At 41.1% G+C, this 27,243-nt stretch overlaps 1 protein-coding gene across 1 annotated transcript in view; it reads left to right on the plus strand.

Moving 5' to 3' along the window:
• Nucleotides 1-26,817, plus strand: part of fxyd1 (FXYD domain containing ion transport regulator 1) — a 33,416-nt gene extending 6,599 nt beyond the window's left edge. Inside the window, exons 3-10 of the mRNA XM_008117090.2 lie at nucleotides 869-896; nucleotides 11,803-11,867; nucleotides 12,766-12,810; nucleotides 13,056-13,130; nucleotides 13,774-13,810; nucleotides 17,582-17,631; nucleotides 20,132-20,169; nucleotides 22,058-26,817. Of these exons, the coding sequence (XP_008115297.1) occupies nucleotides 869-896; nucleotides 11,803-11,867; nucleotides 12,766-12,810; nucleotides 13,056-13,130; nucleotides 13,774-13,810; nucleotides 17,582-17,631; nucleotides 20,132-20,154 (323 nt within the window). The 3' untranslated portion in view covers nucleotides 20,155-20,169; nucleotides 22,058-26,817. The remainder of the gene's footprint in view (nucleotides 1-868; nucleotides 897-11,802; nucleotides 11,868-12,765; nucleotides 12,811-13,055; nucleotides 13,131-13,773; nucleotides 13,811-17,581; nucleotides 17,632-20,131; nucleotides 20,170-22,057) is intronic.
• The last annotated feature ends 426 nt before the right edge of the window (nucleotides 26,818-27,243 follow it).

The following is a 27,243-nucleotide window of genomic DNA, read 5'->3' on the forward strand; positions in this document are numbered from 1 at the left end:
CTCTCAGTTTTGTGGGAAACCACAGCATGGGAGAAGATAAAGGTAAAGGTTTCCCCTGACGTTAAGTCCAGTCATGTCTGACTCTGGAGGTTGGTGCTCATCTCCATTTCTAAGCCGAAGAGTCGGCGTTGTCCATAGACACCTCCAAGGTCATGTGGCCGGCATGACTGCATGGAGCACCGTTACCTTCCCACCGGAGCGGTACCTATTGATCTACTCACATTGGCATGTTTTCGAACTGCTAGGTTGGCAGGAGCTGGGGCTAACAGCGGGCGCTCATTCCGCTCCCAGGATTTGAACCTGCGACCTTTCGGTCTGCAAGTTCAGCAGCTCAGTGCTTTAACACACACTTCCGGTGGGAGAAGAAAGGCAAATATCCCACACTTGGACTCAGTCTCCATCGCATCACCATTTCCACCACTCTCATGGCTATTAGTCCCAAAAGCTAAATGCCCCCAATGGTAAATGCTTCATAGGCACAGAGTTGGTTCTCCTCCTCTTTTCTGGCTTCCCTTTCAGGCTGCCACCTTATCAAACATGAGTGACACAAATGTCTGTGGACAAGCCAGCGAGTTAAAACAAACACATGCTACAGCTGGTATCTCTTCTAGACTAATTTGCCAGCCGGTTTCATTGGCTGAGGTTGGAGTGGGTGGGAGAGACCAGCCAGATCCAGTTCACACTCTCAGACTGTGCAACTTCTATTCAGCAGCGCAACCCCCCCCCCCCCCCCCCCCCCGTTGTCCTGGAGCTGAAGCAGACGAATTTAGCTCCTGTAATCTCCCTTTACCATGTGCTAATGCCTTTGCATTGATAAAACTTTGCCCCATTCTCCAACTCTTTCCAACTCTTGGTTATCTTCCCCCAGAGAGGCCCAGCAGGAGATCATCCAGAAGGTAGGTGCAGGAGATGCATTGGGGGGTTTGGGGAGTAGTACAGCTTTGTGTCAGGAGCAACTTGAGAAACTGCAAGTCACTTCTGGAGTGAGAGAATTGGCCGTCTGCAAAGACATTGCCCAGGAGACACCTGGATGTTTGATATTTTACCATCCTTGTGGGAGGCTTCTCTCATGTCCCTGCATGAGGAGCTGGAGCTGACATAGGGAGCTCATCAGTACTCTCCCCAGATTCGAACTGGCAACCTTCAGGTCAGCAACCCAACTTTCAAGTCAGCATCCATGCTGGCACAAGGGTTTATCCCAGGGCTCCCCAAACTAAGGCCCGGGGGCCGGATGCGGCCCATCAAAGCCATTTATCCGGCCCCCACGGCACAAGGGCTGAAGGGGGTTGGGCTAAATGACCCAAGGGGTCTCTTCTTCTCTTACAACCATTATTATTATTATTATTATTATTATTATTATTATTATTAACATAAAGGCTGTGTGGCCATCTGTCAGGGGTGCTTTGCTTGTGCTTTTGGTGCACAAAGGCAGAAGGGGATTGGACTCAATGGCCTAAAGGGTCTCTTCCAACCCTCTTTATTATTATTATTATTATTATTATTATTATTATTATTATTATTATTAACATTAAGGCTGGGTGGCCATCTGTCAGGGGTGCTTTGCTTGTGCTTTTGGTGCACAAAGGCAGAAGGGGATTGGACTCAATGTCCTAAAGGGTCTCTTCCAACCCTCTTTATTATTATTATTATTATTATTATTATTATTATTATTATTATTATTAACATTAAGGCTGGGTGGCCATCTGTCAGGGGTGCTTTGCTTGTGCTTTTGGTGCACAAAGGCAGAAGGGGATTGGACTCAATTGCCCAAAGGGTCTCTTCCAACCCTCTTTATTATTATTATTATTATTATTATTATTATTATTATTATTATTATTATTAACATTAAGGCTGGGTGGCCATCTGTCAGGGGTGCTTTGCTTGTGTTTTCGGTGCACAAAGGCAGAAGGGGATTGGACTCAATGGCCCAAAGGGTCTCTTCCAACCCTCTTTTTTAAAAAGTTTGGGGACCCCTGGTTTATCCCATTGTGCTGCCAGGGGATGGTAAGTGGGAGGTAGCTGGCAAGATGACAGCAAAGGATACAGATATAGACCAGGGCACAATCCTGCAAAGGCTTGCGAAAGAGATTATTTCTGGACTACAAGTCCCAGAAATGCCTATATTATGGATTGTGGGAGCTGTAGTCTTAAAAAGTAAGTTAAAAAGTACGACCTTAGAGATTTTTTAAATAAAACAGCTGGTACCTGCTGCCAGCAAAACTAGCTAAAATGTATCAGGGAAGAAACAACAAGTGCTGGAAATGTAAAAAAAATAGGAAGGAACTTTCTTCCACACATGGTGGACTGTAAAAAAGGAAGAGAATTCTGTGGCAAGTACAATAACACTGTAGGAAATGTTATTTACTTACTTATTTATTTATTTATTTACAGCATTTATATTCCGCCCTTCTCACCTTGAAGGGGACTCAGGGCGGATCACATTACACATATAGGCAAACATTCAATGCCTTTTAACATAGAACAAAGACAAGACAAACATAGGCTCCGAGCGGGCCTCGAACTCATGACCTCCTGGTCAGAGTGATTCATTGCAGCTGGTTACAGCTGGCTTGCTCCCCAGCCTGTGCCACAGCCCGAGCCCGTTAGGAAGTATTGTATTGGTTCATGCATATATACATGTATATAGATTTGTTTCACTGTTTTTTTTATGAACGTGTAAATGGAAATAAATAAAAAACCCTATTAACAGTTTTAAAAAGTAAGGTTTTAAAGGCCCGCAGATAGAATCCTTTTGTTCTATGCCAAAATGAGCAGAATTGGCAGAGCTCCATGGAACCATGCACTGTGCTGAGAGAAAAGGTCCTAGATTCTGGACCCATCAGAGCCAAGGAAAGCTGAACACTGCAATAGATGGCTCTGGATATCCCAACACATCTCTGAGGGGTTTGTTGCAGATCAGCAAGCTTTTCTGGTTCTCAGTTGTCTATCATTAGGAGCAACAGAATAAGACTTCCCTTCTCTTACTCCACCTTAATTTATTCTGCTGAAAAGGAAAAAAAAATCTTTGGCGAGTGTACTCTTTTTTGCAAGGACTATATGCTCTGTCTCTGTTCTGGCACTGGGATCAAATTCCTGGGCTTAGAATTCTTGAATTCTTTTCAGTATCTGTCTTTTGCAATAGGCTGCAATAGTTTGTGTCTCTGGGAGTTCTGGCTAAGGCAACCCCACAGGGTGAACCCTGATGTCTGGTGACAGTGGTTTGTCCAAAATGAGGCACAGGAGAGCAGCCGAACACTGCTCTTTAGAAACCCAGGAAAGTTAGGGAAGTTTTAAAAACCCTCACTGTGCAAGGCAGGGGTATTAACAGAGTTGTTCCCTTAGTGTTGTCAAAGGCTTTCACGGCTGGAAACACTAATGAAGTGCTAATGAAGGTGGCTAATTGCAACGTTCACACCTCCCAACCAAGGAATCCCCCAGGCAGGAAGCAGCCAGGCTTTGAAGCTGCAAGGCCATTCAATGCTAATTAAGGTTGCCAGTTGCAACATTCACACTTGCCTCAAACAGACAAGAGTTCTTTCTCCCACCCTGGACACTCCCTCACTTATCGCTGGGGTTAGGTTCCAGGACCACCTGCAATAAGTGAAAATCCGCAAAGTAGGGGCACTATATTTATTTTAATATTTATACATTATTTTAGTAGTTATACACTATTTTAAGTCTTTATCAACAAATTGTGTATTGATAAATCACCTCCTCCTCCTCCCGTTGTCACTTGGGCACATTTTCTCTCCCTTTGGCTTCTCCCTCCTCCCTTCCTTAGGCTGTAAATTGTAAATTTTTATGATTTATAATAGTACTAGCTGTGCCCGGCCACGCGTTGCTGTGACATTGTCTGGTGGTGTTGGTGAGAAATGGTTGAGGTAGTGGTGGTATTGAATGTCTGTTGTATGGTTGTCTTTATGTTTAGTATGTACACTGAAGTGGATTATATGGCAGTGTGGAGTCAAAATAATCCAGTTCAAAGCAGATAATATAAGATTCTAAATGGGTTATATAGCTGTGTGGAAGGGCCTTGAGTCTACACTGCCATATAATCCAGTTAAAATCTGATAATCTGTGGAAGAGGCCTAAGTGAGGCCTAACTGTGCCTGTCCCCTGAACTGAGTAGGTTGCTAGGAGACCAAGTGGGCGGAGCTTAGCCTTCAAACTGGCAACAATTGGATAAAAACTATTATTCCTCTCCCTGTAATTAGGACTTTATTTTTCTTTTCTTTTTGTTGTATCAATCTAGAGCCGTGAATGATGGGTTGTGTTGTCAAATTTCGAGGTTGGGGGGCCTGTAGTTTTGTTGTTTTGTCTGCTGCCCTGATGCCATCACTCTTTTATATATATAGATTTTAGAGTTTATTGAAATACCGCGAAACAGCAAATCCGCGAAAAGTGAACCTCGAAATAGTGAGGGAACACTGTACACCCCATTTGCCTAGTTTCCAACAGACCTCACAACCTCTGAGGATGCCTGCCATAGATGTGGGTGAAACATCAGGAGATAATGATTCTGGAACATGACCATACAGCCTGGAAAACTCACAGAAACTCAGTTGTTCCCTTTGTTTTCTCTATCCTGTCTGCATTTCATAGAGTTTAGGATGGCGGACACGTGTTTCGCTACATTTTTATGCTATCTATCTCCTCAGAGAATGATCGTGGGAGAAATCTAACAGAGCCAACCCTATCAATAAATAAAGTGAAGCAAAGGTGGATTATTGACTGTGCACTGTGCATTATAAACATCGTGGATGAGAATTCTCATCCAAAGAAGTAATTTTTCCAAGCTCTGGTTCGAAGGCTACTGTAACAGTCTCTTCAACTGTCCTCTTCAATCTTTGACTATTCTCTCTTAGAGGACAGAGCTATAGTTGTCTGTTCTTTACTTCCTAAACTAGCCAGCAGCTTTCAGGTGTGTTAACGAACTCTATCCCAATAATTTTCAAATTTTAGAAGAGTGGGAAGAGACTGCATGGAACATCTAGTCCAACCCCCTGCCATGCAGGAAAAGCCCAGTCAAAGTACCTCTGACAGATGGCCATCCAGTCTGTGTTTAAAGGTCTCCAAAGAAGGAGCTTCCACCACACTCCGAGGCATTGAGTTCTGTTGTTGAACAGCTCTTTTGGTTGTTTATAAGTTATATTGTGTTTATTTTAGTCTTTGTTTTGCTATGATTGTTGTTATTTGTTAGGCATTGAATGTTTGCCATTTTTGTTATTTTTATAAACCATCCTTTGAGGTGAGAGGGTGGGTTATAAATAAAGTTTATTATTATTATTATTGATACAAAGACATAGTATGACACAGCAAACAAGATAGATATGCTGGATTTTATATCACAGAATCACAAGTCGAACACTTTCCAAGTGTTTAGGACTGTGTGATATATTTTCAGATGATGCACACAGATCCCAGTAAGGTGGCCTTTTGCAGTGGACAGATTGTAATTTTGTCAATGTTTATTGTTTCCAAATGCCGGCTGAGATCTTTTGGCATGGCACCCAGTGTGCCAGTCACCACTGGGACCACCTATACTAGTTTATGCCAGAGCCTTTGCAGTTCGATCTTGAGGTCCTGATAACGGCTGAGTTTTTCCTGTTGTTTTTTGTCAATCCGACTGTCACCTGGTATAGCGACATCAATAATCCAAACTTTTTTCTTTTCCACAACCGTGAGGTCTGGTTTGTTGTGTTCCAAAACTTTGTCAGTCTGGGTTATTATTACTGACACAATGACATAGTATGACACAGCAAACGAGATATATATGCTGGATTTCGTATCACAGAATCACAAGTCGAACACTTCCCAAGTGTTTAGGACTGTGTGATGTATTTTCAGATGATGCACACAGATCCCAGTAAGTTGGCCTTTTGCAGTTGACAGATCCTGATTTTGTCAATCTCTATTGTTTCCAAATGCCAGCTGAGATCTTTTGTCACGGCACCCAGTGTGCCAATCACCACCAGGACCACCTGTACTGGTTTCTGCCAGAGTCTTTGAAGTTCGATCTTGAGGTCCTGAGTTTTTCCTGTTGTTTTTCGTCAATCCGACTGTCACCTGGTATAGCGACATCAATAATTCAAACTTTTTTCTTTTCCACAACTGTGATGATTGTCTGGTGTGTTGTGTTCCAGAACTTTGTCAGTCTGGATTCGAAAGTCCCACAGTATCTTTGCATGTTCATTTTCCATTATCTTTGCAGGTTTGTGATCCCGCCAGTTCTTTACTGCTGGGAGTGAGGCATAAGTTCCAATGAATCATTTGGGCCACATAGTTGTGCCTCTGTTTGTAGTCTGTCTGTGCAATTTTCTTACAGCAGCTGAGGATATGATCAATGGTTTCATCGGTTTCCTTGCACAGTCTGCATTTTGGGTCATCAGCTGATTTTTCGATCTTGGCCTTGTTCCTGGGCTGCAAGGATTATTATTATTATTGTTAATATTGTCGTCGTCGTCATCATCATCATCATCATCATCATCATCTTTAGTCCTCTAAATGTCTACAACTTCAAAACATATAATTCTGGCCATTTTGTCTGGAACTTCTGGGAATTGAAGTCCCAAACATCTGGAGGATCAAAGGTTGAGAAGAACTGCTCTGTCCGAAAGAGTAAAAATAAGAAATCTGCCCTCCGGGGAAATTTTACTCCCGTGGTTAATTTCATTTTATAGTCATTTAGAAATATTCAGGCAAACATGGCAAATAGGAGAGTTCAAGGTGTGATTAGGCAGGGTGGGGAAAGCCTGAGAGTCTGTTGCCTCATTATTGGGATTACAGATTACTACTGGAGGAAGAGTTAGTTCAGCCTTTCTCCTGGCACGGCCAACCCTGTTGGGGTGAGTCCCGGCAGCCCAGCAACCTCACCTCCAAGAATGTCCTCCCTGCTGGGAAAGGGAAGCAGTTGCTGAGCAGCCAGGGAAAAGCTAAGGCATTGCTTGGAGCTACAGAAACAAACAACAGGGATTAAAGATCAGGAAAAAATAAAAGCAAATTGGGGAAAACATTCCAGCTGCTGTGGCAGATAGCTACAATCGTTTTCTGTAAGGGTGCATTGCCCAGGCAACCCAGTTCTTCCCTGTTTCCCCAACTGGGAACACGTGTCTTCTGTGATCCTGTGCCACAGCTCTCAAACTGGGAGGTGGATAGCTTTTCAGGCAGCCCTTGGCTTCTTTAAATTTCAGAAGACTGTCAATGCAGTCCTTCCCAAGTTAGCACTTGTATTTCAGAACCCTCCATCTCCAGACTGAAGGGTGTGGAATTTTCACCCAATAAAGGATGCTTCTATGGTTCTCAGTGTCCCCAGACTCTCCAAAATGACATTTTTCTGGACAAAAGAGAGTGTGAATAGATACTTCAGAGAATCCCCAGATTCAATAACCTTTTTTCACAGAATCTTAGTTATAAGGCATTACAAGTGCCATCTAGTCCTAGACACTGTCCTGAAAGATGCCCATCAAAGCTCTGTTTAAAGACCTCCAAAGTAGGAGCCCCGGTGGCGAAGTGCGTTAAAGCGCTGAGCTGCTGAATTTGCAGACTGAAAGATCCCAGGTTCAAATCCCGGGAGCAGCATGAGCTCCCGCTGCTAGCTCTAGCTCCTGCCAACCTAGTAGTTCGAAAACATGCAAATGTGAGTAGATCAATAGGTACCGCTCCGGCAGGAAGGTAATGGCGCGACATGCAGTCATGCCGGCCACATGACCTTGGAGGTGTCTACGGACAACGCTGGCTCTTCACGTTAGAAATGGAGATGAGCACCAACCCCCAGAGTCAGACATGACTGGACTTAACGTCAGGGGAAACCTTTACCTTTACCTTAAAGCAGGAGAGTCTACACCAGGGGTCCCCAAACTAAGGCCCGGGGGCCGGATGCGGCCCTCCAAGGTCATTTATTTGGCCCCCGCCCTCAGTTTTATAATATAATATTTTATCCCAGTTTTAATAATATAATATATTGTATATGCATATAATATTGATAATAATATTATGTTATACAATATAATACTAATAGTAATACCATATAATAATATTAATTATATGTTATATATTACATATTATATAATAGTATAGTGGTATAGTTCAATATAGTAATATATAGTGCTAATATTGTGTTATGCTAATAATATAATATATTGTATGTACATATAGCTGCTCTGAGTCCCCTTTGGGGTGAGAAGGGTGGGATATAAATGTAGTAAATAAATGCAGTAAATAATTAATTAATTTTAGACTTAGGCTCGGCCAAAGTCTGAAATGACTTGAAGGCACACAACAACAACAACCCTAATTCACTTAACTATCTCATTGGCCAGTAGCAGGCCCACACTTTCCATTGAAATCCTGATAGGTTTATGTTGGTTAAAATTGTTTTCATTTTTAAATATTGTATTGTGTTTTTTGTTGTTGTTGTTGTTGCTGCACTACAAATAAGACATGTGCAGTATGCATAGGAATTTGTTTTGTTTTTTTCAAATGATAATTCGGCCCCTCAACAGTCTGAAGGATTGTGGACCGGCCCTCTGCTTAAAAAGTTTGGGGACCCCTGGTCTACACCACTGTTGTCTATGCCACTGTTGAACAGCTCTTATGACACTCTTTAAGAAGCAGAAGTGAACTCTCGAGATGTTGGGTTTCCAGGGCTTTTTTTGGGGGGGAGGGGGAGGGGGGTAATTTCTGAGAGTTCCTGGGTCACAAGACCTGACCTGAAGGTTGGGTTTCTGACCTGAAGGTTGCCGGTTTGAATACGCCAACTCCACTTCTAAGTCTATTCAGGGACTTTCAAGTGTAAGCAATGGGTTCAAATGACTGGAAAGGAGATTCTACCTGAACATTAGGAAGAACTTCCTGACTGTAAGCACTGTTCAGCAGTGGAACTCTCTGCCTCAGAGTGTTGTAGAAGCTCCTTCTATAGCAGCTTTTAAACAGAGGCAATCTGTCGAAAATACTTTTGTAGAATTAGATTCTCTAGCCTGATGTTTGTAGTGGAAAGAGTTAAAGCATTTCCTTATTGGGATACAATGAAAGGGAGGAGGATAGTTTTCCTGTTTCCTTTCCTGCTGGTTAGTGATAACAGGCAAACTGTAACCCAGAGGATTATTAAGGAGACTAAATTGCATGAAGGGAAGCAGCTATGTGTTTTTAAAAAATTGATTACATTTTCCTTCCATTTATGAAAAATAAAATAATTGGTGGAGTCTCCGGTGGCGCAGTGGGTTAAACCGCTGAGCTGCTGAACTTGCTGAGCAAAAGGTCAGCGGTTCGAATCCTGGGAGCGGAGTGAGCTCCCGCTGTTGGCCCCAGCTTCTGTCAAACTAGCAGTTAGAAAACTTGCAAATGTGAATAGATCAATAGGTACCACTCCCATTGGTGGGAAGGTAACGGCACTCCATGCAGTCATGCCGGCCACATGACCTTGGAGGTGTCTATGGACAGCACTGGCTCTTCGGCCTAGAGACACTGACAATAACTAGACATCAAGCTGCTTAGTGGCCCAATACGGGTTTTCCAAGCCATCTCAGAACTGGCAGGGACCCTAAGGGGGACCCCCTTGATCTGTGGGGCTGATCTAACCATACAGTGACCTATGTAGTCAGTTTAAATGGGCTCTATGTCCCAATAAATCCCCATGCCTGGGTAATTATGAGGACCAGGCTTACCTTGTCCTATGGAGAGCATAAGATAATAAGGGTTGTTGTATGTCTTTCGGGCTGTGTGGCCATGTTCCAGAAGCATTCTCTCCTGACGTTTCGCCCACATCTATGGCAGGCATCCTCAGAGGCCATGAAAGCCTTCGACAACACATTAAGATAATAAGGCTTCAGCCTCTTTGTAAGTACAGCCAGTCATCCACATTCACTGTGGTTAGAGGCACAGGCGCCCCATGAATGTGGAAAAACACACATTAAAAAGTTTGACAAACTGGAACTTGTCCAGAAAAAGGCCACCAACATGATCAAAGGTTTGGAAGCCAAGCCCTATGAGGAGTGACCTTTGGAACTGGGTATGTTTAGCTTGGTGAAGAGAAGGTTAAAAAGAGACCTGACAGCTGGGTTTAAATATCTGAAAGGATATCACATTGAAGATCCATGTAAACATTACAAAGGACTTTCTGATGGTTAAGAACAGTTGGAAAGTAGAACAGGCTCTCTTGGAGTGTAGTGGATTTAAAACAGAGGCTGGATGGTCATCAGTAGGGAGTGCTTTGCTCATATATTTCTGCATGGCAGGGAGTTGAACTGGATGACCCTCGTTGTCTCTTCTAGTCCTATGAATATATGTTTCTGTGACCCTGAAGACAGGTTATCATCTGTAAACATTGCAAAGTGGATATTCTGTACTAACAGGAGCCTCAGCACTATGGCAACAGGGCTTTGCTCTCCGTCCCTAGGGTTTTTCGGCCATTTCAGGATGTGAAATCATGGCTACAGCGCCGGCTGCCCCAGAAACAGTTTTGTTTCCTATCCATTTCCTTTTTTTTACCTGGCTAACTTTGTGTTCTGAGGCAGAGCTTTCCAAACTGTGTGATGCTTCAGTGTGTAGATGTGTTGCGCGAATGTAATGGGGAACCTCTGAGTCCATGTGAAATAAGCAATAAATCACATATTTTAACAATATCTAAATGAGGGGTTTTCATGTCCCTCAGAGCCCCCGATGGCGCAGTGGGTTAATCCCTTGTACCAGCAGGACTGAAGACTTGAAGGTTGGGTTGCTGACCTGAAGGTTGCCGGTTTGAATCCCACCCAGGGAGAGTGTGGATGAGCTCCCTCTATCAGCTCCAGCTCCAGGCGGGGACATGAGAGAAGCCTCCCACAAGGATGATAAAAACATGAAAACGTTTGGGTGTCCCCTGGGCAATGTGTTTGCAGACAGCCAATTCTCTCACACCAGAAGTGACTTGCAATTTCTTAAGTCGTTCCTGACATGAAAAAAAGTATCCCCCTACATTTCATTATCACAATTTATATACCAGCATATGCCCGTATATCCTATGATGGGATGGTTTAACCTCTAGTTTGCTAGTAAAACTGAATTACTGTATGGCAAAATAATGCATATCTAAAAAGTGGGTTGGATTGGGGAGTCTATGGGTGAGATGTTTAAAGACGCTTTGCTCTTCCATAGTTTGAAATGACCCACAAAGGGTTGATGAACTGCTACATCCATCATACCCACAATGGTTAAGATTTGTTCAGGTTATTCCTTCATAATTATTCTTTAACAATTGTCCATTTTTAGTCGTTATCCATACTCCTAAATACTTAAATTTCTTAACTATTTCCAGGCCTGTTTGTTCTTTAATCATGTCCTGTTTTTTCTTCTCTATATTCTTCGTTAGTAATTTTGTTTTTAACTTATTAACTTTAAATCCTGCAACTGCTCCAAATTCTTTTATTTTCTGCATCCATCTTATTATATTTTTACTTGGGTCTTCCATTATCCCAAGTACATCGTCTGCGAAGGCTCTTATCTTATATTCATATTTACCAACTTTACATCCCTTAATCGTTTGATCTTCTCTTATTGCTTTCATTAATGGCTCTAATGACATTATAAATATCAATGGTGACAAGGGACATCCTTGTCTAGTTCCCTTAAGTATATCAAACTTCTCTGTCATCTGTCCATTAATTCTTAGTTTAGCCTTTTGTAAATCATATATCGCTTTTATTGCATTGGTAAATTTTGTTCAGGTTATTTAACATGGAGTTCCAAAGCCATAGGTTCACTTGAATTAAAGGACCAGAATTCTCTTCTTTGCCCCAACCAGAAGACTGATTTATCTTCTTGCCTCTTCAGGACAGAAATGGACCTGTGGATCCTTCTTCCTCTCTGTGGGATCTTGATAGGCTCTACAGTTGCAGGTAAGACTAGAATGTGTGTGGGAAAAGACATTTATTAATTATTTATTTATTTACAGTATTTATATTCCGCCCTTCTCACCCCGAAGGGGACTCAGGGTGGATTACAATGAACACATATATGGCAAACATTCAATGCCAACAGACAAACAACATACATTAGACAGACTCAGAGGCATTTTAAACATTTTTCCAGCTTCACGATTCCGTCCACAGGGGGAGCTGTTGCTTCACCATCCAGTAGTGGCTGTACTTAGACTTAGACTATCTACTGCTATTATGGGCAGCTAGAAAAGAGTAGCGGTCAGCAGTCAGCATCCTATCAGATACTACCCATTGCAGCAACCTCAGGTTGCAGCAACCAGCTACTACCAATTGCAGCAACCTTCAACAGCTTGCTGGAAGAGAGAGTTGTGTATCACAATCCACCACAAGGCCTTGGGGCCAGTCCGGATATTGCTAGGGTGGCCATATATAAAAGAGAACAGGCCTCCTGTATCTCCAGAAGTTGGGCAGAAAATTCCATTTTTTTCCATACAAAAACCACCTCACCTTTGACCACCCTTAGATGCTATCTCCTCATCTCAGGAGGACTGGGATCAACAGACCAAGAGAAGATGTTCTAAGGAAAAATGTAATTAAGCGATAGGTGGATTCATGTGGGAGAAATTGTGGTCTCAAGATAATGGTCCTTCAATAGTTAAAGACTTGTACTCTCAGGAGACAAGCGTTTCTGATACATTTTCACAGGTTCTGTGTTGGTTTCTTTGAAAAGCAGATTATAAAGCCCAATTATTTATATCAATAAAACAATAATGTTCATTTAGGGAATTTATTTGCAAGAACAGTCAAGGCTGTGGCTATAACTCTCTCCCTCTTTCACTCTGTCTCTCTTTTTCAGAACCTCCGCCACCCAAAGACGTGCCCCACGATCCCTTCCATTATGGTGAGTGAAAGATTACCAACGGCCTTCCTCAGAAATTGAATGTAAGCACAGAACCTGTTAAGCAGAACCCGAGGAGATGACTGAATGTCTTGCATTTTTATTTTCTAAATGTTAAAATTCAGACAGTCTGCTTTAAGTGTAAGCCCAGCGGTGATGCTGGTGAGCAACATTTAAGAAAAGATTTAGGCTTGATTTCACATCCACAACCAAATTTAATTTTGACCCCAATTTTTCTTTCTCCCCAGATTATAAATCGTTAAGAATTGGGGGCCTGGTTTTTGCAGTTGTGCTGTTCCTGCTTGGCATTCTCATAATTCTCAGTGAGTAGAGCCTTCAGTATTTACCAGTGAAACTGTCTTATGGTCCATCAGGGCCACTGTCTAGAGGACACATCTGTTTTGACCCTAACATAGTTCTCTAATGAAATGTGGCTGTAGAAATACCTGCTTTGTTTTCTGTGGTGAAAGTTCCATAGCCCCCATTGGCCCAATTGATCTAGATCAATTCTTTGGTTCATAGTGGTGCTAAGGTCTCCATCCTAGAGCCCATCCCAGCCCTTATATATAACGTTATATATACGTTTTTAAGGTTTTTATAATGTGTTTTAACAATGTTATTAATAGATCTGTTTATATTGTTTTGTTTTTATGATTACATTTTGGGCATTAAATTTTGCCAATTTTTGTAAGCCACCCTGAGTCCCCTCGGGTGAGAAGGGCGGGGTATAAATGTTGTAAATAAATAAAGTCATTAGGTGCTGGGACCTGGGTATGAAGAATATCTCCATGTATTCTGCCACTGAGGTATAGGCCTTCTCTAATGTAAGCTCTTTTATGTTCCAACTATTTGTCTGCACTCCACACCCAGATGTTTGGAAAATTGTAATTCCTATCTTCCTCCCTTTTTGGTCAACTTGCGAAGCTCTCTACTCTGCTTAGAATTACTTTTTATTTTTTATCTTAGGTCGGCGTTGTCGTTGCAAGTTCAACCAGCAACAAAGGTAGGTCCTTTCCTTTCAAACTCTTAATCGGGTGTGTGGTCAGGACAGTTGTTCCACTTCAACAATATAAAGATGAATTACAACAGATCCTTTGTCTACTTCATTAACTGGCACATCGCAGCTGTACATAGATATTTTTTCAAAAGAGCACCATACAGACATGAGACAACAATGCATAGCTATTATTATTATTATTATTATTATTATTATTATTATTATTATTATTATTCCTTTCAGCCATGGAGGCATTTGCTACTGTTAGGGTTGCCAGAATGAAAAATGAAGAGGGCTTCTGAGGAATTCAGTTGGTGTTTTGTGCCACAACACCTGCTGAAATTTCCCTTCTATATAACCAGGAGCCCCAGCGACGAAGTGTGTTAAAACACTGAGCTGATGAACTTGTAAACCGAAAGGTCCCAGGTTCAAATCCCAGGAGCGGAGTGAGCGGCCACTGTTGCTCCAGCTTCTGCCAACCTAGCAGTTCAAAAACATGCCAATGTGAGTAGATCAATAGGTACCACTCTGGTGGGAAGGTAACAGCGCACCATGCGGTCATGCTGACTACATGACCTTGGAGACGTCTATGGACAATGCTGGCTCTTCAGCTTAGAAATGGAGATGAGCACCAACCCCGAGAGTCAGACATGACTGGACTTAACGTCAGGGAAACCTTTACCTTTACTATAACCATAATGGCACAGAAGGCCTCTCCAATTTTCTAGCAGCTCCGGTTATAGTATATGGTATTGCAGGTAAATACATTGTTTAAATATGTGCTTTGTTTATTCGGTTGTGTATCCCCACAGGGACCACAGTGCACTGGAAGGCAATATATAAATATTTCCAATTAAGAATAAATAAACAAATGTGTAGCACACCAAAATACTCTGAGTAGTCCTGTGATCTCTTGCTTACAGCCTGATCTAATAAGGAGAGTGGGATACAAACCCATTGTAAGCATGGCAAAAGGCATGGCTCCCTTTCCAACTCTACCATGATTACTTTGTGTGGCTTTTCCTCCATTCTAAAAAGTTGAAAAGCCCATCCAAGGCTTATTTAAAGTAAAGGTAAAGGTTTCCCTGACGTTAGGTCCAGTCGTGTCCGACTCTGGGGGTTGGTGCTCATCTCCATTTCTAAGCCAAAGAGCCGGTGTTGTCCGTATACACCTCCAAGGTCATGTAGTCGGCATGACTACATGGAACGCTGTTACCTTCGCGCCGGAGCGGTACCTATTGATCTACTCACATTGGCATGTTTTCAAACTGCTAGGTTGGCAGAAGCTGGAGCTAACAGCAGGTGCTCACTCTGCTACCTGGATTTGAACCTGGGACCTTTCGGTCTGCAAGTTCAGCAGCTCAGCGCTTTAACACACTGAGCCACCGGAGGCTCCGAGGCTTATTTACTCATTTGAATATTTTAAAGCTAGATACAGTAGAGTCTCACTTATCCAACATAAACAGGCCAGCAGAATGCTGGATAAGCGAATATGTTGGATAATAAGGAGAGATTAAGAAAAAACCTATTAAACATCAAAATAGGTATGATTTTACAAATTAAGCACCAAAGCATCATGTTATACAACAAATTTGACAGAAAAGTAGTTCAATACGCAGTAATGTTATGTTGTAATTACTGTACTTACAAAATTAGCACCAAAATATCACGTTATATTGAAAACATTGACTACAAAAATGCGTTGGATAATCCAGAACGTTGGATAAGCGAGTGTTGGATAAGTGAGACTCTACTGTACATTGGCCTTTAGGGTCACACGGTGCCCAACACTGAAATGTAGCTCCTGAAAACTTATCAGAAGCCAAATGCAACCCTTCCTAAATGGCTACATCCCCATCCCATTACAATTTTCAGTCCCTTTCATCAGTCAATTATACAGATTGAGAATATGTTTTGGGGTACAATAGAAAGGAGTAACAATCCCTGTTCTTTGTTGTAACTTCTTTACTGGTGCATCTCCCCTCCCCAAAACATATGTATATATTTCCCAGAGTCAGAATAGTGGCTGCAGGATCCTGGGTGTTATGGTCTCCAAAAGTAACTTTTCTGAGCGCTGACCCTACCATGGTGATGAAAGCATCTTGAGTGATCATTGTGTTCAGCAATTAATCTCCCCTGTCTGTCAGTAGGGGGAGCAATTGCTTTGCTTGTGCAAAATGTCCCAGATTGCAGGCGCAGTGAGCCTTTGGTGAAGACCTAAGTAAATATCCTAAGGGTCCCAGATACTATCTGATCTTGGAAGTTAAGCAGGGTCAGCTGTAGTTAGTACTTGTATGGCAGACTACCAATGAATACCAGGTGCTTTAGGCTATATTTCAGAGGAAGGAGATGATAAAACCACCTCTGAGTGTTGTCGAAGGCTTTCATGGCCGGGATCACAGGGTTGTTGTATGTCTTTCGGGCTGTGTGGCCATGTTCCAGAAGTATTCTCTCCTGACGTTTCGCCCACATCTATGGCAGGCATCCTCAGAGGTTGTGAGGATGCCTGCCATAGATGTGGGCGAAACGTCAGGAGAGAATACTTCTGGAACATGGCCACACAGCCCGAAAGACACCTCTGAGTATTCCTTGCCTAAGAAAACTCTATAAGATTAATGGGGTTGTCACAAGTCAACAGGTGTCTTGAAGACATACATGCCATTTGAGAGGGCACCCTAAATTCAGTAGTTATCTGGTTTTGGTTCTTCATTTGATCTCATCCTGTCAGCAAAATTACTGTATATACTCGAGTATAAGCCTAGTTTTTCAGCCCTTTTTTTAAGACTGAAAAAGCCCCCCTCGGCTTATACTCGGGTGAGGGTCCTGGTTGGCTTATATTTGGGTCAGCTTATACTTGAGAATATATGGTACATTTATTATTTTTCTCTATTATTATTTGTATTATTACAGTTATTATTTTTCTCTATTATTGTTGCTACTATTACATTTATTTTACTCTATTTTATTATTATTAATACATTTATTTTCTCACTCTGATCTTATTACAGTAGAGTCTCACTTATCCAACATAAGTGGGCCGGCAGAATGTTGGATAAGCGAATATGTTGGATAATAAGGAGGCATTAAGGAAAAGCCTATTAAATATCAAATTAGGTTATGATTTTACAAATGAAGCACCAAAACATCATGTTAGACAACAAATTTGGCAGAAAAAGTAGTTCAATACTCAGTAATGCTATGTAATAATTACTGTATTTATGAATTTAGCACCAAAAATCACGATATATTGAAAACATTGACTACAAAAATGCGTTGGATAATCCAGAACGTTGGATAAGCGAGACTCTACTGTATTATTATTGCATTTATTATTTTACTCTATTTATTATTACTTGTATTATTTTCATGTATTTATTATTATTATTATTATTATTACATGTATTATTTTACTCTATTATTATTAAAAGGATACATAAGCACATTTACATTGAAGAAGATGAGAATCATGATTTGATCAGAGTTGGACAGTCTTATCTGAAATTTGAGCTTTATGTAAATATTCAAAAACATTTAACCTACAGATGCCTCAATTAATGTAATATTATTGGTATCTATATTTATTTCTGAAATTTACCACCCTCGGCTTATACTGGAATCAATGTTTTCCCAGTTGTTTTGTGGTAAAATTAGGTGCCTTGGCTTATATTCGGGTCGGTTTATACTCGAGTATATACGGTAGTTTGACTGTGATGTGTAATGTGAATATTATTGGATACTTGGAAAAGCTCAGTATGACCAACCAATTTCTGTTCTTAGGACGGGTGAACCTGATGAAGAAGAGGGGACCCTACGCAGTTCAATCCGACGTAAGATCTAGTGTCTTTCAATCATCCTTTTATTTTCCTACTTCTAACTACAGTAGAGTCTCACTTATTCAAGCTAAACGGGCCAGCAGAAGCTTGGACAAGTGAATATCTTGGATAATAAGGAGGGATTAAGGAAAATCCTATTAAACATCAAATTAGGTTATGATTTTACAAATTAAGCACCAAAACTTCATATTATACTACAAATTTGACAGAAAAATTAGTTCAATACGCAGTAATGTTATGTTGTAATTACTGTATTTACGAATTTAACACCAAAATATCACGATATATTAAAACATTGATGACAAAAATGGCTTGGAATATCCAGAGGCTTGGATAAGCGAGGCTTGGATAAGTGAGACTCTACTGTATACACTTGAGCCTATTGCTACATCAGATTACAGGTTCCTCAAACATCATTATGTTTGGTATATTTAGAGAAGGTGCAAACATATTCAATAGCTGAGTTGCTGAAGTTGTGAAGTGTGTTGGAAACTAGGCAAGTGGGGTTTATATATCTGTGGAATGGAGCCCTAGGTGGCATACTGGATTAAAGCCTTGTGACTTGAAGGTTGGGTTGCTGATGTGCAAGCTGCCAGGTTTGAATCCCACCCGGGGAGAGCGCGGATGAGCTCCCTCTATCAGCTCCAGCTCCATGCGGGGACATGAGAGAAGCCTCCCACAAGGATGATAAAAACATCAAAACATCTGGGTGTCCCCTGGGCAATGTCCTTGCAGACGGCCAATTCTCTCACACCAGAAGCGACTTGCAGTTTCTCAAGTCGCTCCTGACACGAAAAAAAAAATATGTGGAATGATAGCCTTTCAAATATTAAAGGCCTTTCTATATGGGCAAAAACAATTGTACTCACCTCATGTTGGCTACTATCCTGACACATGACTTTCATGGTGATTTGCATCAGTTCTTAGGCCTTAAAGCATTTCAAACAGAATGGTATTCTGCCCTGTAATGTGACCAAAGATCCAAATGAGTTTCAGATTTTTTCTTGTGGGCGTCCCAATAACGACTTTGCATTGGTGTTATTAGAGGTGATAGGAGTGGCCTGAACTGGTTGACCGGAGTTGACCAGGGCCAGCAGGCCATGTGACCATCCTCATCAGGAAGTGGTCTTGGTCATAGTTAAGTTTTTAATTTTAAATTCCCCACCTAACAAGCTCAGATTGCTATACTAATATGTCAGTACAGTAGGGGGCCGGGCTGTGGCGCAGGCTGTTGAGCAGCTGCAATAAATCACTCTGACCATGAGGTCATGAGTTCGAGGCCAGCCCGTGGTGGGGTGAGCACTCATCAATTAAAAATAAAAAAATAGCCCCTGCTCATTGCTGACCTAGCAACCCAAAAGATAGTTGCATCTATCAAGTAGGAAATAAGGTACCACTTATTAAAAAAGTGGGGAGGCAAGTTTAACTAATTTACAACCTGGAATGAGGAAGTGCCGTCAGAGTGGATGATGAAGCAGCTGCTCCCCCCTGTGGCCAGAATCGAACATCCCCTCAGGAGAAGGTTAAATTGCTTCTGCGTCTGTCTGTCTTGGTCTCTGTTTGATGTGTTTATGGGCATTGAATGTTTGCCCTATGTGTGTATAATGTGATCCACCCTGAGTCCCCTTCGGGGTGAGAAGGGCGGAATATAAATACTGTAAATAAATAAATAAAATAAATACTTCCTTGCATAACAGGATGGGTAAAGATACCTTAGACAGAAAAACAAATATCTCCATGCATGATGAGAAAGGGGAGAAAGCACATCACCTAGTTATACCACTATTGTTCCACTTTAACTGCCATTGCAACAATTTATGGAATCTGGGGATTTGCAATCTAGGAAGGGATGCTTCTCAACCAGAGAGTCCAGGTGCCTGCCCTCCAACCATGGACCCCAGGATTTATAGGATGCAGCAATAAAAATGGAATGATAGTGCTATAAATTCACAAGTGTGGAAGAGCCCTGTGATAGGGGTGAATTTACAAGGAGATTGCTGAGTTCAAACCTGAGCTTTCTTGTCTCATATTTCCCAAAGACATGGAAAAGTTATATTTTAAGTTACAGACTGACTTTTTAAAGACTACTGTTCCCCAAATCCTTTAGGAAACATGGGCAGCAACCATGCAAACTGGGGGATAACAGGAGCTGTGCTCTAGAAGTTAACTTTCCCAACCTCTGGGAAAACATGAGACGAGAAAATCACTTTGCTAATCTTATGATGTTTTGATGCAGCATTTGTCAATCTAAGGCTGCCCGTAGGACAGCATAGACCTTCGCAGTGGGAATTATTAGTTTCCCGTCTCATGTGTCTACTAAATCTTTCATTCTGGAACAAGATGGGCTTTGGGCCTGCTTTTTTTCTCTTATGTGACACACACTGCGGGCAACAGACTGTCCCAGCCTGAGGTATAGCAGCAAAAGGAAAGAACTCATCATTTCAGAAGAGCAATCCCTGCAGTAAAAATTGGTATCTCTCTGCATCCCTACTAGGTTTATCCACCAGGATGAGGTAGAAGACACCTGAGATGGTAAGTCATATATTGGATGCAAAAATGTGCAAACATCATGTGTGTATGTGTGTCTTTCCCATCTCCTGCTACCTAATTTCTTTAAGTCAGAGATGGGGAATTTGGGCTAATTTTCTTCTTCTGGAATTCATGACAAGCTGTACTTTCTGCCACCACACACTTGCAGAATTACAGAATTGGAAGAAACCACAACAGCCATCTAGTTCAACCCCCTGCCATGCAGAGGAGTACAATCAAAGCACTGCTGACAAATGGCCATCCAGACTCAGCATAAAAACTTCCAGAGAAGAAGACTTTACCATGCTCCTTGTTGTTTTTGTGTGTGTAGAGTTATAGTGTATCAGTAAAATGGCATATTTTCACTGTAACTCTAAAAAGACATTTTTTTAAAAAATCAGAGAGGTTAAAAGAATGCATTTCAAATTAATAATAATAATAATAATAATAATAATAATAATAATAATAATAATAATAATAATAAAAAGGTTTGGATCATTGATGTCGCCATCCCAGGTGACAGTCGCATTGACGAAAAACAACAGGAAAAACTCAGCCGCTATCAGGACCTCAAGATTGAACTTCAAAGACTCTGGCAGAAACCAGTGCAGCTGGTCCCGGTGGTGATCGGCACATTGGGTGCCGTGCCAAAAGATCTCAGCCGGCATTTGGAAACAATAGACATTGACAAAATTACGATCTGCCAACTGCAAAAGGCCACTCTACTGGGATCTGCATCCAAAAATACATCACACAGTCCTAGACACTTGGGAAGTGTTCGACTTGTGATTTTGTGATACGAAATCCAGCATATCGATCTTGTTTGCTGTGTTATACAATATAATAATAATAATAATAATAATAATAATAATAATAATAATAATAATAATAATATTTTATTTTTCTATCCCGCCACCATCTCCCCAAAGGGATGTTAAAACATAACATACAATAAAACATATAATGACTGTGCAAATGAGGTAATGATACAAACATCAACCACTATGGATAAAAAGGGGTCGGGTTTATGAAAATACACATTTCAGGGCCTAAAGTGCATGGACAAGTGTCAGAGAATCGGCTGGAATAATGCGGGATTGGATAAATAGGAGGGGAAATAGGTGCTAAGAAATAATGTATCAGTGCATAGGGACCCTTGTGAGTCTGGCCATATCGAAACTATCGAGCACGTGCTCCTCCAGCGTATGTTTTATAGAGATATTAGAATCAATTTCATCACTCCTTGGCTTTTAAAACATCCAGGCCGCACTGAAAGATACTACACCTCTCTGCTGCTCTCAGACTCCTGTTCTGCAATAACCTATAGTGTCGCCAGGTTCTGTGCGGCAGCAATTTCTATCAGACGGACGATGACTGACCTCACAGGGCCTGTAGCCAGAGCAATCTGTTATAACTGAAAGACTGCAAATGCTCCCTCTATCCCCCTCCAGAGCCACTTAGTGGATCGATATTTACTATTAGCTAACCCTGCTAATAGTCTGCTTTTAATTTGTTTTTATTATAGCATGTTTTTAACTTGTTCTTTTATCTGACTTTTATGGGAACTGCGATTCCCCTTTTCAGGCACCTGTGCCCATTTCTATATATTCTGGTCATAGACCGTAATAAATTGCTGAGGTGGAGCAGTGCATAGGGGTCCAAGGAGCATTTCAGCAAAGGTTTTTAAAAACCTTCAGTAGAGACCTAGTGCAGAACCAAGAAATGGTCACCAACCTTCCAAAAGAGTGGAGCAAGTGGGCCCAAAGATGATGACAATTGGCCAAACTCAAAAAACTACACTATCTTGTGAGAACATGCATTTCTTTAGAACGGTCTGGAAGACCGTTCTGACTTCCTCTCATAAGACTTAATATCTTTTTTCTCTTTCCAGGTTACTCCCAGCATACTCTTCCCTGGATCCAGAGTGTTGCCTTCCTTGCACCGCGTTGCACAACCTTATCACCCTTCTCTCCCCGCAATGCCTCCGTCTTTTCTACCAAACCCAGCAAATTCCAGGCCTGATGCCTCCATCTTGATCTTAGCCCATTAGTTTTCCCTCCCTGTCCCTGTGGCTTAAACTTCTGCCCCAATGCTGTTTTCTTTCAAGGGGAGAGAGGTTGTGAAGCATGATACTAGTGTTAGTCAGTGGGCAGAGCTCAAGAAAGTTACTTGCCAGAATCCTTCAGCAGGAAGACTGTGGGTGTTATAGTCCAAACAGGGACCCTTTCCGTGTTAAAATCTGCATTGTCATACTGTTGTTAAGCTCAACAGTGTGATGGGCAAGCACTCTCCATACCTATATAAGATCTGTAGGCGAGCCACCAACCAACTGTCCTATCTTAAGGTACCGTATATACTCTAGTATAAGCCAACCCGAATATAAACCAAGGAACCTAATTTTATCACAAAAACTGGGATAATTTATTGACTCGAGTATAAGCCGAGGGTGGGAAATGCAGCAGTTATGGGTAAATTTCAAAATAAAAATAGATACCAATAAAATTTCATTAATCAAGGCATCAGTAAGTTGAATGTTTTTGAATATTTACCGTATTTCAAAGAAAAGCAATAAACTAGCTCTATAAGTGGAAAAGTAGGGGCAACAAAAACAATATGGTATCAACAATAACCTAATAATAATAATAATAATAATAATAATAATAATAATAATAATAATAATAAAAATTTCATTTGGATCCCACCCTATCTCCCCATGGGGACTCAGGCCGGCTTCCAACATAGTAACAGGCAAACATTCAATCTAGCTATGTATAAAAGAGTGATGGAATTCTGGCACCGAGCAAAACAACAAAACTAAACACCCCCCAACCTCGAAATTTTACAACACAATCCATCATCCACGCCTTGAGGTTGAAACCACAAAATATCACGTCACGAACCTCCAAAAATGACTAAAACCCCCCAAAAATCGGAGCTATTCAGTGAAATTCCAATGGGCCACAGCAACGCGTGGCAGGGCACAGCTAGTGCTTATATAAACAATGCAAAGCTAGATATAGATCTATAATTATAGACACTAATTTCACATATGCATTTCCCTCTGAAACGTTTGCAAATCCCCTCTGTGTGCGCATTTCCCCTACAATATTTGCAAGCATATATATATATATATATATATATATATATATATATATATATATAAATTCATATCTATCTAGATATGTCTATATATATTTGTGTGTTCATTTCCCCCCTGTAATATTTCCAAGACCAATATATAGGTAGGTAAGAATATATCTATCCAGACATCTCTCTTTATATAGATATTTGCAGAGACTTGCAAACATATGAGGGGAAATTCATATATAAAATTAATGTATATAGATAGATACACATATAAAGGTACATAGAGATTGCAAAAGCTTGCAAAGGGTTAATGCCTATATATCTGTAACAAATATTTAAGGGGAAAATGCTTTCATAAGATTAATGAATATATATTTTTCTTCTTCCTGACTTGCAAGGGTGTCTCTCTTTTCAAAATATTCCCTTGATTAAGAGCGAGGGAGGCTTTGCAAAAGAAAACACACTGATAAGGGAGGAGAAGAGAGAAATAGATCACATATTGCAAGCAATAGCCTGCAGGCTCCGTTGCTGGCCTTGACCCGATTATAAGCCGGGGGAGGCTTTTTCAGGTCATAAATAAGGGCTGAAAACCTCAGCTTATCTTTGAGTATATACGGTATTGCTCTTTTGATGTACGCCTCATCCTAGATCAGTGATTCTCAACATGTGGGTCCTCAGGTGTTTCTGCCTACAACTTCCAGAAATCTCAGCCAGTTTACCAGCTGTTAGGATTTCTGGGAGTTGAAGGCCAAAACATCTGGGGACCCACAGGTTGAGAACCACTGTCCTAGATGGAGGACCAAAAACAGCTACCAGAGACACAAAGTCAGTTGTTAATTTAATTGACTGCTAGCATGCAGTGTCAGTTTGAGGACTAACAGACAATTTGTGTTGTGCCCAGATTGAGAAACAGTTGGCACTACCCAGATGCACATTGCAATGCAGATGGGAGCACAATTCACCAATGAATATGGAACACCACTTCTTTGTTGTGGGTCTTCAGTATTATGGCATAGAAGTCCTTTTCTCTCTCTCCAAGGCAAAGAGGGCCAACTGTAATTTCAACTAAGCAACAGTGACATGACTTCATCTGGGCTACCAAAGCATGAATAAAAGAGCAAATTTGGTGAGCAGATGACAGCAAGCTATTTCTTTAAAGTGATGATAAATAATGCAGTCCTAACTCACCAGCTCTGATTTTGCAATTCCCCCGGGCCTGATTGTTGTCAGAGTTACAGCAAGAAGTGATCATCTTGTACTTTGCTGCCGTCTCCGATTCCAGCTTTGCCAAATGCACACATACAAAATGGCAAATGTGAAATTTTTCCCTAGCATTGTTATTACAGTAGAGTCTCACTTATCCAACACTCACTTATCCAACGTTCTGGATTATCCAACGCATTTTTGTAGCCAATGTTTTCAATACATCGTGATATTTTGGTGCTAAATTCGTAAATACAGTAATTACTACATAGCATTACTGTGTATTGAACCTAATTTGATGTTTAATAGGCTTTTCCTTAATCCCATCTTATTATCCAACATATTCACTTATCCAACGTTCTGCTGGCCCGTTTATGTTAGATAAATGAGACTCTACTCTATTACAATTTTCAGCCAGAGTGGCCTTCTGCATCACCATACTACACATCACAGGATTTGATTTTCCAAATCTAGCACATGACCATTGAATTGAACTCAAAATGCTATTATTGTGTGGTATGCAGTTTAGAGGACCCTAAGTGTAAGTTTTTAGATTGGCCTTTGCTTCTGGTGTCCTCCAAAGGTGCTACTTCCTTAATAATAATAATAATAATAATAATAATAATAATAATAATAATAATAATAATAATAACTTTATTTTTATACCCCGCCCCATCTCCCCGAAGGGACTCGGGGCGGCTCACATGGGGCCTAACCCGATAAGACAATCAATATCAATAGCACGACTATAAAACAATTATACCAGTAAAACATTAGATATATAGTCCCATATCTGGAAGAGATATAGTCCCATATCTGGAAAATAAGATAGAGATATAGTCCCATATCTGGAAATTTTTCAAATGTCAATCCATACCTTTGTTCTGAAATAAAGAAGAGAAATGAGTGATAGCTTGAAGGGCAAAAAAGATGCAATTGTAGCTTTGTCCCATCTTTCCTGCCCATTTTTAATCATTGTCAGTAGAGAGTGTAACATGCTTTTTTATTTGTTTGTTTGTTTGTTTAGATCAAGGGTGCACACCTCCAAGTCCTCTAGATATTGTTGGGCTGCCAATCTCATCAGTTCTAGCCAATGTTGAGGTGAGATGGGAGCTACAGTCCAGCAATATCTGGACATATGTGCTGCCAACTTTGGCCTCCACCTTTGGTTGTAGTATTGCTGGCAAATGCGATGCAGATTTGTTCTAAATTCCACGCTAAATCCCCATTGAAGTGAGAATGTCTTGGAGCACAAGAGTGGAGCAATTCTCTAGTTCTCTTCTTTGCCTTGAGTATTGAATGGTAAAATAACAAGCATTGTTCATAGTGTTGTCAAAGGCTTTCATGGATAGAATGACTGGGTTGCTGTGAGTTTTCCAGACTGTATGGTCATATTCCAGAAGCATTCTCTCCTGACATTTCACCCACAGTTATGGCAGGCATCCTCAGAGGTTGTGAGATCTGTTGGAAACTTGGCAAGTAAGGTTTATATATCTGTGGAATGTCTAGGGTGGGAGAAAGAAGTCTTGTCAGAGTGTGAATGTTGCAATTGGCCAACTTGATTAGCATTGAATGGCCTTGCAGCTTCAAAGCCTGTATGCTTCCTGCCTGAGGGAATCCTTTGTTGGGAGGTGTTAGCAAGCCATTCAGTGGTAATCAAGGTGGCCAACTGCAAAATTCACACTTGCCTCAATCAGACTTCTTTCTCCCACTGTGGACATTCCACAGATATATTAATTAGTTTGCAACAGACCTCACAACCTCTGAGAATGTCTGCCCTAGATGTGGGTGAAACGTCAGGAGAGAATGCTTCTGGAACATGGCCATACAGTCCAGAAATCTCACAGCAACCTTTTGTTGACAGTAATGCAAAATCCTTTTTCCCTGCTTGTGCTTCAAAAACATGCATAACAATTTCACCAGAGATGGAACTGGGATGAAAGGAATTGGCACGTTCATCATGAGAGACAATTCACCTGTCCTATCTCCATCATCTAGCTGCTCCACATACCTCTCTCTTTACATACTTATATTTTGTACAAAAACTCTGTATACCAGTGCGGACAAGCCGAATATGCTCAGTTTGGGTTCTCCCCAGCAGATGGCAATACTTAACATTTGCCCATTTAAATTTAGTAAAACTGTGCAGCAGTCACACAGCTGTGAAGACCTACACAATCCAGCATCTTATAGTCTTACAGTGTTGTCCTTACTGCTATCTAGAAGGGCCTTAATCTCATGCCTTTGCTGCTCCCCTTGTATGTTTTTGACCCTTGTGAGCCTGACAAGTGCCTCTTATCATATTACAATGTACATAGATGGAGTTATATAAATAAAAATGCTACTTTCTCCAGTCATTAATACCAGGTATACTATGTTGTTTTTTGGGTCTCTTTCAAAATATGATGTGGTACAACAGCCATAAATAAGAATTCCAACATTTAGGATGCTGTTAGCCCAACTTACAACAGTGTGAATCCTGAACAGGATACCAGCCATTATCTTCATCAACAATGATCCTGAATAAGGATTGTAGCCAACCACAATGTTGTAGCTATACATTTATGGTGGACCTAACTCCTGGTTTTTAAGGTGGTCTTCACCGGAGCCCTAAGTGGCACAGCAGGTTAAACCACTGAGCTGCTGAACTTGCTGGCTGTAATTTCAGTGGTTCGAATCCGGGGAGCAGGGTGAGCTCCCACTGTTAGCCCCAGCTTCTGCCAACCTAGCAGTTAAAAAAAATCAAATGTGAGTAGATCAATAGGTACCACTCCAGCAGGAAGGTAA

Source organism: Anolis carolinensis, unplaced genomic scaffold (assembly GCF_035594765.1).
Source record: "Anolis carolinensis isolate JA03-04 unplaced genomic scaffold, rAnoCar3.1.pri scaffold_10, whole genome shotgun sequence".
Taxonomy (NCBI): domain Eukaryota; kingdom Metazoa; phylum Chordata; class Lepidosauria; order Squamata; family Dactyloidae; genus Anolis; species Anolis carolinensis.